This window comes from Bufo gargarizans, chromosome 4 (genome assembly GCF_014858855.1).
Source record: "Bufo gargarizans isolate SCDJY-AF-19 chromosome 4, ASM1485885v1, whole genome shotgun sequence".
NCBI classification, from domain to species: domain Eukaryota; kingdom Metazoa; phylum Chordata; class Amphibia; order Anura; family Bufonidae; genus Bufo; species Bufo gargarizans.
The window spans coordinates 238317403-238332642 of record NC_058083.1 but is presented as its reverse complement, the minus strand read 5'-3'; the positions used below and the strand labels follow the sequence as shown (position 1 = coordinate 238332642).

The 15240-nt window shown below is 39.0% G+C and overlaps 1 protein-coding gene across 2 annotated transcripts in view; it reads right to left on the bottom strand.

Moving 5' to 3' along the window:
* Positions 1 to 15240, bottom strand: part of ADGRB3 (adhesion G protein-coupled receptor B3) — a 1058998-nt gene that overhangs the window by 449291 nt on the left and 594467 nt on the right. For both annotated transcript variants that reach the window (XM_044289463.1, XM_044289464.1), the window contains exons 10-12: positions 12215 to 12409; positions 4310 to 4378; positions 1346 to 1454 (exon numbers count right to left, since the gene is read on the bottom strand). In XM_044289463.1, coding sequence (XP_044145398.1) covers positions 1346 to 1454; positions 4310 to 4378; positions 12215 to 12409 — 373 coding nt within the window. The remainder of the gene's footprint in view (positions 1 to 1345; positions 1455 to 4309; positions 4379 to 12214; positions 12410 to 15240) is intronic.

The following is a 15240-nucleotide window of genomic DNA, read 5'->3' as shown; positions in this document are numbered from 1 at the left end:
TCAAAATTTGCTTCTAAACTTCTAAGCCTTGTAACATCCCCAAAAAATAAAATATCATTCCCAAAATGCTACAAACATGAAGTAGACATATGGGGAATGTCAAATCATCACAATTTTTGGGGGTATTACTATGTATTACAGAAGTAGAGAAACTGAAACTTTGAAATTCGCAAATTTTTGAGATTTTTTGGTAAATTAGGTATTATTTTGTGCAAAAAAAAATTTATTTTTGACTTCATTTTACCAGTGTCATGAAGTACAATATGTGACGAAAAAACAATCTCAGAACGGCCTGGATAAGTCAAAGCGTTTTAAAGTTATCAGCACTTAAAGTGACACTGGTCAGATTTGCAAAAAATGGCCTGGTCCTAAGGTGTAAAAAGGCTGTGTCCCTAAGGGGTTAAGGTGGTCAATTATATCGCAGAAAGAGGAATTGCTCTGTTTAACGAATCGGTCAGGGACGAGCAACAAAAACAATTCTTGTTGAGAGTAGTCGAGCATCATAGAAAAGTCGTCACCAAGCTAACAAAAGAAGGGATTGCATCGCTCAAAGTTGATTAATATAACATATGTTTTGTGTTATACTACCTATTATTCTTAGTGTCTAGTTTTAATATTATTTTAAGTTTGTGATTTCTAGTTTCCCAATAAAAGTAATTAACATTGACAAGTTGTATTTTTTGCCTACTTTTACAAAGCTAATCAAAGTGTGCAACCTCTAAATATTTTCCAATCTTCTTGAAATTTGGCAGATTTATCTTTTACATCACTGGGAATTTATTTTTTTCTATTACAAAATAAAACACCCTACACCTCATGGCATGTACTAGCAAATGATGAATTAAAGCAACAATCAAATGTGGGTAATTATAGTTTATTTATAGAGACATTGACCTTTTTCTGTTTTGTTATAGCAATCTTATTTTTGCAAAAGTGACAAGAAAAATGCAGCCATATTGTTGTCACCTTTGTATTAGTTTATCAGAAACTGATGGTAATCTACCACATTCATATTGATGGAACATGCTAACGAAACTACACTATCTGAGAAGTTAATTCAAAAGTGACAAACCGCAAAGGCTGTAACCACAAATAAAAAAAAGTGATCTTTATAAAATGATAGAATATTACACTTTTCCTACTGCTTTTACTTCTGAGTTACTAATGCATGACCATGGACTTTAAAGAAGACCAACAAATGTTACAGATACATTTGGTAAATTTGCCTAATTAAATTACCATAAAAAAAATATTTTAGCTCCTTTTCAAGAAGTTCAGTATTTTGATTAAAAAGATTACAAAGCAACTTTTGGAAACAACTATTAAATCAAAGGTTGATTCTTACCTACATTTCCTGTTGTGAGATAGGAATTCTGAAAATCCATCATTCCCATTCCGACAATGTGTATAAAATCTTCAATGACCTGCATCAGTTCTATCGAGCCTGGGTAAATCTAGAATTGAAGATTACAGTGACGATAGCAGACAATAGGTTACATAAGCTAGATAGACATGACCTTGCTGCTGAATGTCCAGCAGAACATCCAATATGTGTTTGCTAGCATAATAAAACAGGTTATATATATTTGGTGATATACCAGTACATTGAAGGCCAGTAAGGTAAATTGTGATATAGTGTTTTATCGAACATTTAGACCATGCTCATTCATTTGCAACCTTAACAGTGTCCTCAAAAAAGCAGCTGTGATATGGCAGTTTTGTGAGAAATTGGGTGCTGCCATCCATCCGGTACATATATAAACCATAATTACTGGTTTGTTGCGATGACAATTAATATAAAAAGGATGTGCTAGCCTCTGCAGCTGCACTGCACAGAATGTCATCCATATCTTCTGTACAGAAGCTAACATTTCCAAAGAATAGAAAAGGCTACAGAGCAAATACTAAGCCAATAAACACACAATGCAATGATACAACTTGTATCTTTTAGTATGGGGTCTCACAAAAATGAAAGAGTAAAACCTACAGTACTGCTAACAAGCTTCTCCCTGCTCTAATACTGCAAAATAATTGTATTGGGATCAACAAAGCAACCGTTTCTACGGCACTACACATACTTGTTTCCATGGCAACTTTGGATGCCTTGCAGCTGACTCATACGCTTTGACAACAGCTTTATACCTTTGTTTCATACTATTCACTGATTAGCCATCTATGCTCATTTCTTATATGTACAACACATTGCTTTCAAATATAGCTGTCAAATTAATGTGTAACATTAACAAAAATTTCCCCCAAATCCAAACATATTAGCTTATGGTAATTTGTAATCATTTCAGCAATTCAACATTATGGAGTCATGAATCACACAGGCATATTCATAGCTTTTATGACACCATACACCCTTCTAGAGATGTAATGGTAATAATATAAATTAGAAATATTTCAAACGTATTGAACAAATCTTCTTTGAAACAGCTGCTTAATGGCCACCTAACGGAATAGGCTTTGCCTAGTGCAGAAAACAAGTGAGTAGAATTAATTATCAAATCTATAGAAAGATTAAATAGAAGTTCTAATGTTGGAGCCCTGTAACTATGTCACGGGATTTCATTATCAACATAATTGCTCATCTATGAGCAGATAATAGAGACAAACAGTTCCCTATTGCTGCCGTTCCAGCACCATCCAAAGATATATAGTCACATAAAAAAAAAGGAGTTGATGTGGTGGGCATTCATGTATTATGTTATTATATTCAATTATATTATTATAATCTTTATATGGTACCAGAAGGAGGGTCACCTAAAACTTTAATGTCTCACTTGTAAAGGGAATTTTTTGATTATGGATATATCTGAGGCAATTCCTCCCAACTAGAGATCAGTGATTCAATTCGTACAAAACAATTTGTTCAGAGTTCTCGAGCAGTGAGGGTCTGTCCCTGCTCCCTCCTTCTTTGACAGGGCCTGACATCTAGTCTTGCCCTGTCAATCTCACACCTATGCTGCTACTCCAAGTAGTGATGCAAGTGCAAAGGTTCTGCTGCTGCTACCAGAGCACTGACTGTACAAGCACCACTACACATTGGCATCACTGTACCTTTGCTGCCACTCGGAGCAGCAACATAGACTCCAGATTGACAAGGCTGGATGAGATATCTGGCCCTATCAATCCGGTGGGTGGGGAGAGCTTCTTGAGCAGTGGGGACAGCCCTTCACTGCTCGTCAACTCTGATGAACAAATTGATTCATACAAATCGATTTGCTCATCTCTACTCCCAACATATTTTCTACTGACTGTGCAGAAGTTGGTTTAATCTCAGGATTAATGGGGTCTTACTCACAGGGACACCTTTAGTTCTATGCCATATTGCGACATATGGATATAATAGACAACTGTTTTAACTGGTAGTCCCTTCGCTATAATCAAGAATCAACATCAAAAATGTGCCTACAAACATGTAACCCTTCCTGATTTTTCTGTCCAGGATAGTAAGAGTTGTGAAGGAAACTTTGGAACTTGCAAAAAAGATATACAGATGTGTCCAACCTTAACCTTCCTTGAATTGCATTGCCATACCAATTTAGCACCATCTCACACCATTTAGTTAAAAAAAAAACTGTATATGTTAAAAGCATGCATTTTTTTTTACACAGGACTGGTAGCCTATGGGTAACATATGGCAGTTGGAGACATCTATCATGGCCATACAGTATGTATGTATACATTTATGCATTTAACATACTGCATAAGGTATGTTTTTTAACATAGGGGCCTATGGGCACTAGTTTTGTGATGAATAGTATCAGTCAAAGCATCCATCAGACATACTTTTTTCATGTTTTTTTAACACCTCATGCCATATATGCAGGGATATATGAGTCAAGGAAGCACACATCTGTAATAACTACCCTTTGGTGAACTTGAAGAAATCATATATTACATTTCTATATGAAGAGCTTTCTAAACATATACGTATAAACTGAGGCACACACCAAATATACACCACTGTGACTAGACAAACAATATACTAATCCCTCTGATACACGGGGGACCTTTGCGTAGGATTCTAAATGATTATAAATTGATGGCCTGTAGTAAGAACAGATCATAATTTTACTGTCCTGGATAACCATTTTAACTTCCCATTAGCCCTATACACACATGTATACCCATATTTATACAGTAAATTGTGTTTGAATAAGAATTTTCATAGCTGAATCATATTCAAATGAATTCAAACCATTTGTCAGTTTTTTCTTACATGCCACAAACATTATACATTGGGAAACAAGTGAAAAGTCCTGAATAATTCAAGTCAATTAAATCATTATACTTGTCTTACCTGTTGTGCTTCTTCCCACTTTTCTTTGTTCTCCTCATCCAAGAGGTTGCTAACTATTTGAAAGAAGTTCTGGAAAAAATATATGTCATTATGCAAATGGTGATAGATAATGATACATATTTAAGCTAAATATGAGTAACATTTTATAGAAATATCTATAGCAGACATGAGATCACTCTCAGCAGAGGCTAAGGGAAAAATCACAGAAATACATTTTGTCTTCTGGGAGTAAAAATGTATGTCCACTATGACTTAATATGTATTTTTACTCAAATATACAACTTCTTGTTATTAACAATGGGAGCCATACATCACTGGTGTCATTTATACAGAAACTCATTGAGATACTGCAGACTCTGCAGCATTACCTGAAGAACTGGAAGGAAGCCTACATGATAGGTCTAGCTTTTTGTACATGTATGCCATTTTGGTATGGTATTTGGTTTAAATGGATTCCATTATCAATTGATTTATATGACACATCCAAACCAATTCAAGCCTTAACATTTCCATTGCACACTCGTATTTCTTATCCTGATCAAGTTCACTGAAGTTGCAAATGTGTCCTTCTCAAAATGTAGTAGATCTAAATCTACCTAGGCAATTGAGCAGGGCAATGATCGGGAATGTTCCTGATGATTGCCAGCTCAGTTATCTGCATTCACATGCAGCATATCATTCTTTCTGTAGGATTGCTACTTTGACTGTTCATCCTTATACAGATATATTATTTGCCAGCAGCACATCCCTGTTTACACAGGGAAATGGACTGCCAACAAATGATTTTACATTGGTCAATTATAAAAAAAAATTGCATTTGTATAATTGTTTGGTTGCATGGATGATATTGATTATTGTCCTAATCTTTAGCCCATGTAAAATGGGTTTTAATCTATGTTTTGTTCTGAATACTTATGTTATTAGGATAGCTCTACAGCATTACCTATATAGATACAATAATATCATGAATATTGCTGAACCTTCAAATTTTGTGTTATTCCTTGTCAATCATTCCAGTAAGATCATGCATACCTACAGTCAGTGTAATGTAAACATAGCACCCCACTATGGGTCCAGGGTATTCAGTGCAATCTTCTATCAATGCTACATTGGTTTGTGATAGGACTTGGTGATTACTGGTTATTCTTTGATTTTTATGCTTCTCCTACATAATATCAATTGGCATTACTCAACATAAAAAATAATATCCTAAAAGTTGACAACGCCGACTAGAGTTATCTGCCACTCAAAGTGAATCCCCTTAAACAGATTGTCCCATGAAGTCACATTTGTCTATACATTTTTCCTGTGAACTCTGCAAGGAAAATATAATGTTATATGCTGGTCACTCAACTGTCTGATTGTATAAGGCATTAATGGGCCATTTCCCCAGAGTAGATTCTGTTCTTATACAGTGGCATTCTGTCCTGATTCATAAAGTGGAAGCTCTCTATGATGCCTCTATGTACTAATAGGGCAGGTGGATGGAGTCTGCCATCACGAGAACCTCTTACACCAACAAAATCAGAATCAACAACTTTTTGTCTCTACACTTGAAGCCATATTTTGGGAGATGAGTGGAATTCTCATTGTTGCTTGTGACAGTCTGGAGTAAAAAAAAAAAAATCAAAACTTAGAATGCTAGATGACAGATAGAATCCCCCCTTATATTTACATTACCACTATAAATGGAAGCCCTATTGCAGGGTCACCTAATCACTGAATACATTTGGACCTAATTTGAAATGCTGTCAGTGTGAGTAGGATGAAGACATGTTGACATTTGTCCGGTGCTAAAAATGCAATACTAAAGTTAGTTGCTTTATTTACCAGCTAATATAATATAACCAGAAATGTACTGACATGGCATGACAATATAGTGCATTGCATCTAGTGACTTGTTAACACAAGAAGTGTACATGAATTTGAATGTTGGCATTACGTGAACTTTTTTTGTTCAACACTATTGAACAAGGCCTTGCAGTTTAGTATTCCCTTCAGAAAGACATTATTTTCAACAGAATGCAATCTTATGTTTCATCATGCATTTAGATTACTGTTCCCTTGATAACGCCTTTAACATTTTTTGTACATGTGGAATAGTGAAAATTTCAAAGAATCAAGAAGCATCTGTTGTAAGCTGAGTAGCATATTCTTAAAGGTCTCACAAGAGCTGCTGATTAAAAGGGAGCATTGCGTAACATTCAAAAGCATACATGCAGATCTGACTTTAGGTGGTATAGCATGAAGGAAATGTTATATTATTGACAATACCATGTGTGACGGCAACTAAAGCACTGGCTCACCTTTCTGTCATTGAAGTATAGGTTTAGGTGAAATCTTTATGGTCCTGATAATATTCAGTATTCTTATTTTAGATTGTAGAAAACAGAACAGTGCAAGTGGCCTCTTTCAAAAGCCAGAAAAAATTGAGTACTATATGGTTACCCATTCAAATGAAAAAAAACAAAAAAAAAACTAAACTCAATAATACATGGTCAAGAAAACTCCTCCACAGCAGCATTATCTTTAGCTGGTATAATGGAATATGTGGAGCACATTTATTAAGACCGGTTTTAGAAGCCCTTAAAAAGGCCATGGTTGGCGGTGGTTCCGCCGAAGTTACAAAGAGATACTGGCCCCAACATTACCTCAGCGCATCCACCGCTGCTTCTAAATTTAAAATAGCTTACTTGCTGTCTTATATTTAAATCATTTTCTACACCTGAAAGAGGCGTACAAAATGGTAAATGAGAGGAGCCTGCTGACCCATCCTCTTCCTGGGGCACACCACGGCCACTTTTTTAGATCTAGCATGAGCGGGGAAAAATTGCAGATTGCGGAGCAAAGGACCTTTGTGCCGCAATCGTGACCAGAATTACACCTAATGAGGCATGCATGAAGCAAAAACTGGAATGATGGAATGGTATTTGGCGTCACCATATATAATTTGCTAAAGTGGTTATCCCACAAATTTAAAAACTCTTTTTTTACTTACTTATCTGTATATATAATATATATATATATATATATATATATATATATATATATATACAGGGAGTGCAGAATTATTAGGCAAGTTGTATTTTTGAGGATTAATTTTATTATTGAACAACAACCATGTTCTCAATGAACCCAAAATACTAATTAATATCAAAGCTGAATATTTTTGGAAGTAGTTTTTAGTTTGTTTTTAGTTTTAGCTATTTTAGGGGGATATCTGTGTGTGCAGGTGACTATTACTGTGCATAGTTATTAGGCAACTTAACAAAAAACAAATATATACCCATTTCAATTATTTATTTTTACCAGTGAAACCAATATAACATCTCAACATTCACAAATATACATTTCTGACATTCAAAAACAAAACAAAAACAAATCAGTGACCAATATAGCCATCTTTCTTTGCAAGGACACTCAAAAGCCTGCCATCCATGGATTCTGTCAGTGTTTTGATCTGTTCACCATCAACATTGCGTGCAGCAGCAACCACAGCCTCCCAGACACTGTTCAGAGAGGTGTACTGTTTTCCCTCCTTGTAAATCTCACATTTGATGATGGACCACAGGTTCTCAATGGGGTTCAGATCAGGTGAACAAGGAGGCCATGTCATTAGATTTTCTTCTTTTATACCCTTTCTTGCCAGCCACGCTGTGGAGTACTTGGACGCGTGTGATGGAGCATTGTCCTGCATGAAAATCATGTTTTTCTTGAAGGATGCAGACTTCTTCCTGTACCACTGCTTGAAGAAGGTGTCTTCCAGAAACTGGCAGTAGGACTGGGAGTTGAGCTTGACTCCATCCTCAACCCAAAAAGGCCCCACAAGCTCCTCTTTGATGATACCAGCCCAAACCAGTACTCCACCTCCACCTTGCTGGCATCTGAGTCGGACTGGAGCTCTCTGCCCTTTACCAATCCAGCCACGGGCCCATCCATCTGGCCCATCAAGACTCACTCTCATTTCATCAGTCCATAAAACCTTTGAAAAATCAGTCTTGAGATATTTCTTGGCCCAGTCTTGACGTTTCAGCTTGTGTGTCTTGTTCAGTGGTGGTCGTCTTTCAGCCTTTCTTACCTTGGCCATGCCTCTGAGTATTGCACACCTTGTGCTTTTGGGCACTCCAGTGATGTTGCAGCTCTGAAATATGGCCAAACTGGTGGCAAGTGGCATCTTGGCAGCTGCACACTTGACTTTTCTCAGTTCATGGGCAGTTATTTTGCGCCTTGGTTTTTCCACATGCTTCTTACGACCCTGTTGACTATTTTGAATGAAACGCTTGATTATTCGATGATCACGCTTCAGAAGCTTTGCAATTTTAAGAGTGCTGCATTCCTCTGCAAGATATCTCACTATTTTTGCCTTTTCTGAGCCTGTCAAGTCCTTCTTTTGACCCATTTTGCCAAAGGAAAGGAAGTTGCCTAAAATTATGCACACCTGATATAGGGTCTTGATGTCATTAGACCACACCCCTTCTCATTACAGAGATGCACATCACCTAATATGCTTAATTGGTAGTAGGCTTTCAAGCCTATACAGCTTGGAGTAAGACAACATGCATAAAGAGGATGATGTGGTCAAAATACTCATTTGCCTAATAATTCTGCACTCCCTTTCCTTTGGCAAAATGGGTCAAAAGAAGGACTTGACAGGCTCAGAAAAGTCAAAAATAGTGAGATATCTAGCAGCGGGATGCAGCACTCTTAAAATTGCAAAGCTTCTGAAGCGTGATCATCGAACAATCAAGCGTTTCATTCAAAATAGTCAACAGGGTCGCAAGAAGCGTGTGGAAAAACCAAGGCGCAAAATAACTGCCCATGAACTGAGAAAAGTCAAGCGTGCAGCTGCCAAGATGCCACTTGCCACCAGTTTGGCCATATTTCAGAGCTGCAACATCACTGGAGTGCCCAAAAGCACAAGGTGTGCAATACTCAGAGACATGGCCAAGGTAAGAAAGGCTGAAAGACGACCACCACTGAACAAGACACACTAGCTGAAACGTCAAGACTGGGCCAAGAAATATCTCAAGACTGATTTTTCTAAGGTTTTATGGACTGATGAAATGAGAGTGAGTCTTGATGGGCCAGATGGATGGGCCCGTGGCTGGATTGGTAAAGGGCAGAGAGCTCCAGTCCGACTCAGACGCGAGCAAGGTGGAGGTGGCATACTGGTTTGGGCTGGTATCATCAAAGATGAGCTTGTGGGGACTTTTCGGGTTGAGGATGGAGTCAAGCTCAACTCCCAGTCCTACTGCCAGTTTCTGGAAGACACCTTCTTCAAGCAGTGGTACAGGAAGAAGTCTGCATCCTTCAAGAAAAACATGATTTTCATGCAGGACAATGCTCCATCACACGCGTCCAAGTACTCCACAGCGTGGCTGGCAAGAAAGGGTATAAAAGAAGAAAATCTAATGACATGGCCTCCTTGTTCACCTGATCTGAACCCCAATGAGAACCTGTGATCCATCATCAAATGTGAGATTTACAAGGAGGGAAAACAGTACACCTCTCTGAACAGTGTCTGGGATGCTGTGGTTGCTGCTGCACGCAATGTTGATGGTGAACAGATCAAAACACTGACAGAATCCATGGATGGCAGGCTTTTGAGTGTCCTTGCAAAGAAAGGTGGCTATATTGGTCACTGATTTGTTTTTGTTTTGTTTTTGAATGTCAGAAATGTATATTTGTGAATGTTGAGATGTTATATTGATTTCACTGGTAAAAATAAATAATTGAAATGGGTATATATTTGTTTTTTGTTAAGTTGCCTAATAATTATGCACAGTAATAGTCACCTGCACACACAGATATCCCCCTAAAATAGCTAAAACTAAAAACAAACTAAAAACTACTTCCAAAAATATTCAGCTTTGAAATTAATGAGTTTTTTTTGTTTCATTGAGAACATGGTTGTTGTTCAATAATAAAATTAATCCTCAAAAATACAACTTGCCTAATAATTCTGCACTCCCTGTGTATATATATATATATATATATATATATATATATACTATTCAATGTCTCCTCAATTAGTTTTCCACTTTCTACACACAGAGATATGCAGTGGATTTAAACAGTCTACACACCCCTGTTAAAATGTCAGGTTTCTGTGCTGTAAAAAAAATGAGACAAAGATAAATAATTTTAGAACTTTTTCCACCTTTAATGTGACCTATAAACTTTACCACTGAATTGAAAAACAAACTGAAATCTTTTAAGTGGAGAGAGAAAAAAAAACTAAAATAATGTGGTTGCATAAGTGTGCACACCCTCTTATAACTGGGGATGTAGCTATGTTCAGAATTAAGCAATCACATTCAAAATCATGTTAAATAGGAGTCAGCATACACCTGCGATCATTTAAAGTGCCTCTGATTAACCCCAAATAAAGTTCAGCTGCTCTAGTTGGTCTTTCCTGAAGTTTTCTTAGTCACATCCCACAGCAAAAGCCATGGTCCACAGAGAGCTTCCAAAGCATCAGAGGGATCTCATCGTTAAAAGGTATCAGTCAGGAGAAGGGTACAAAAGAATTTCCAAGGAATTAGATATACCATGGAAGTGGAGAAAATATGGCACAACAGTGACATTACCAGGAACTGGACGTCCCTCCAAAATTGATGAATAGACGAGAAGAAAACTGGTCTGGGAGGCTACCAAGAGGCCTACAACAACATTAAAGGAGCTGCAGGAATATCTGACAAGTACTGGCTTTGTGGTGCATGTGACAACATTCTCCCATATTCTTCATATGTCTGGGCTATGGGGAAGAGTAGCAAGACGAAAGCCTTTTCTTACGAAAAAAAAAACATCCAAGCCAGGCTACATTTGCAAAAACACATCTGAAGTCTCCAAAAAGCATGTGGGAATAGGTATTATGGTCTGATGAAACCAAGGTGAAACTTTTTTGCCATAATTCCAAATGATATGTTTGGCGCAAAAACAAAACTGCACATGACCAAAAGAACACCATACCCACAGTGAAGCATTGTGGTGGCAGCATCATGCTTTGAGGCTGTTTTAACAAAGGAATGGCTTCACCAGAAGAAGATTCAAGTTTTGGAATGGCCCAGCCAGAGCCCAGACCTGAATCTTATTGAAAATCTGTGGGGTGATATGAAGAGGGCTGTGCACAGGAGATGCCCTCGCAATCTGGCAGATTTGTAGTGTTTTTGCAAAGAAGAGTGGGCAAATCTTGCCAGGTCAAAATGTGCCATGCTGATAGACTCATACTCCAAAAGACTGAGTGCTGTAATAAAATCTAAAGGTGCTTCAGCAAAGTATTAGTTTAAGGGTGTGCACAATTATGCAGCCATATTATTTTATTTTTATATTTTTTTCTTCCCTCTACCTAAAAGATTTCAGTTTGTTTTTCAATTGAGTTGTACAGGTTATAGGTCACATCAGGTGGAAAAAGTTCTGAAATGATTTATCTTTGTCAATTTTTTTTACATCACAGAAACCTGACATTTTAATAAGGGTGTGCAGACTTTTTATATCCACTGTATATTTTCTATGGAATTAGAGGTTGGGATGCCAGGTGTCTGGACCGCTTCACCTCCTTGCCTATTAAAGGGGGAGAGGGAGGAGGGAGGAGAGGAGGGAGCAGGGAAGTTACTGAGCATATTAATCCACCTCTGAATGCAGGAAAGGTGGATCAGAAAGATAAACAGTGAGGTGTGCTACCAGAAGGAAAATGTAATGTACATAAAATAGCTTTTGAAATAATTCATTTAAAATTCCTTATTCATTGCATGGTAATATTTTTTGTGAGATAACCCCTTTAATTTAAGATGAATCGACTGCAGTACATTATTTTTCAGAAATGAATGAAAAACAATAAATATAGCACAAGACACAACATATTTTGCTGTTTGTCAAACCAGAAATGATTGCTTCATATCTTACCTGTACTCCATCAGATGCGGGGATGTAGCTCGCTCTTTTGAAAGTGTCTGTGACATTTCTAAGGATTTCCACTGAGATCAGAAGATCCCCAGCATAAAAATGCTTCCTCTGAGTTAAATCAAGCAGTGTTTTAGTCACCTGAGACATTCCTTCCCCAGCCAGCATTCTTTGTCCCTTGGCAAGATGTTCTTTAATCTGCATCGATCAAATGGATGAAATATATTTAAAATATGACACTTGCATGATCGAATGTTAAATCTAGTACAGAGAATAGAAATACGAAATTTGGAAACATTTTGACTTGTTCCTTTTTTTTTATTTCTACAAATCTTAAAAAATAACCTGTTATGTATAACCATGTAAGTTCTGTATAAGGTTATTGTCAGAAATGGTCTTTTCGATTGTGAGTGATTCAATAATAAATGACAGGGATACAGTGAAAATCCGATTGCCCATAATTGCCCTACATGAGCAAGCAGCCTATATTCTTAGAAATGGACTTCAGACTCAGGCAGCAGATCAAAATGGCTCCAGTCCATTGGCAGAATACAACCCCATAAATCACAGCCTTCATGGTCTGCAGGGCAATGTGTAAAGGTCTAGAAATTCAACCAAGCCCTGCAGGTAAATGAAATATCTTCCAATTCTAAAGGGACTATAAATGATAATAACAGTATAATATGAAACTGCTATTTGTGGGATAACCAAATATATTCTTTTTTCTTAAAACGTAACAGTGGGGGAAAAAAAATTAAGATTCAGCCAGTGTTGAGCGAGCATGTTTGGCCGAACAAAAGTTCGGCTCGAGCATCACAATGCTCAGAACATCGCGGTGTATGGCCAAATACCGCATGTGCCCGACTGCGATGCTCGAATCTCCCCCTGAACGTTTGTTGGCTGCTACGCAGACAATAAATGTGCAGGTGCATACTGCCACTCATTGTAATGCCGTAGCTATGTTGTTTATGGGCATTACAGTGATTGGCTGGCCGGAACGCGTCATCGGTTGCTATAAAGCACCCAATGACATGTGGTTCAGCTCAGTTTTAGGGCTCATGCACACGACTGTATGCCCTCTGAGACATACAGTCCATGAGTGGGCCATATGTCATGGAGCAGCATACATTGTGCGCACGGGAGCGCACAGCATCATAAGTTACTATTAGAGTTGGCCTTGCGGTCTGCTCGTTCGCGATTTTCCGAACATGCGAACATATGAAGATGTCCCCTGGCACCATATTCTTATACATTGTGAAGAGCTCATGACACATCCATCAGGTGGTACAGGAAAGCCAATTGAGACATTTCAGCACATGGACATACCCCCTACCTGATAAATAAACCTGATCTGACCACCATTTTACATTAAGTCTTTTGCTAGTGTAGGGAGAGGTTGATGTGTAAAGCAGGGACAGACTGTCAGGGACACCAAACGCTAGCTAATAGGGCCACAAAAGTTTTTTAAGGACTGGTATAGGTGTGCTATTGATAGGTGTGATTTACTGAGGGGTGTAATATACTTATAATATACTTTCTAACATAGAAAGTATATTATAGTGCATTTGTATTGTGCAGCAGTTGTGTGCAGTTCTGCTGCGATACTGCAGCTACACAGGGTGCCAAACGCTATTGGAACAAATAACATAAGTCTGCAAAAAAAATTCACATGGCATCAAAGCACCCTAATAAGTGGGCCGAGCGCCTAGGTCCACAATCAGTGTCTGCGGGTCACATTACTGCCTTCCCCTGTGTTACGTGCTGGCCAATCCCGCCCTGCACCTGGACCTTTGCAAGCATCATCAGCTAGCACATCCACTTCTGTGTCCCAGCGTACAGATGTCCATACCCCAGGCCTTTTGAATGAAAGCGCAAATACCCAGCCACCCACCCACAGGCCATAGCATTAAATGCGCACCTTTCCAAATTGCTGGCCCTGGAAATGTTGCCATTTAGACTTGTGGACACTGAGGCTTTCTGCATCTTGATGGCGGCGGCAGTCCCTCGTTACTCAGTCTCCAGCCACCACTATTTTTCCCCGTGTGCAGTCCACGCCTTACACTACCAGCATGTGTCCCGTAACATCACCTGTACCCTGACCAATGCAATTATTGGGAAGTTCCACTTAACGACTGACACATGGACAAGTGCTTGTGGCCAGAGACGCTACATTTCAATGGGTAAACGTTGTGGAGGCTGGGAGAGAGTCGTACTCTGGAATGGCACAGGTGCTACTGGCACTAAGGATTGCGGGCCCTACTTTCATCAGGGTTTCCGCCACTGCCTACATTAGTGGCTGCAACGCTACCTTCTCCTCCTCCACCTCTTCCTTTACTTCCACCTCTGAATTATCATCTTGCAGCACCAGTCAGTCATCAGTCATTAGCTAGAAGCAGTGTAGCACTGCAGTGGGGAAGCGGCAACAGGCTGTGCTGAAACTAATATGTTTAGGTGACAAACAACACACCGCTGTAGGGCTGTGGCAGGGTATAAGGGACTAGCTGTCGGCACTCATCCTAGAACCAGGCATGGTTGTGTCTGATAATGGCTGTAACTTGGTGGCGGCTTTGGAGCTCGGCAAGCTCACACACATACCATGCCTAGCCCACGTGTTCAACTTACCCCAATTTGCCTGAGCTACTGATAAAGGTGCACCGCGTGTGTGCCGATTTCCGAAAGTCATCTACAGCTGCCGCCGGTCTGGAAATGCTGCAGCAGCGTTTGAAATTGCCAGCTCACCGACTGTTGTGCGACGTGAACATATGCTGGAACTCCACGTTCCACATGTTGGCCAGGCTTTCTGAGCAGTAGAGGGCAGTAGTGGAATACCAGCTGCAACATGGTTGTCGCCTTTACAGTTTGCTGCCGCTCTTCACAAGCGATGAGTGGGCATGGATGTCTGACCTGTGAGGTTTTAGGCAACTTTGAGGAATCAATACAGATGGTAAGCGGCGATGCCGCTATTATCAGCATATTCACCCCACTTCTGTGTCTTCTGAAACGCTCGCTGCTCACAACGAAGGATAACT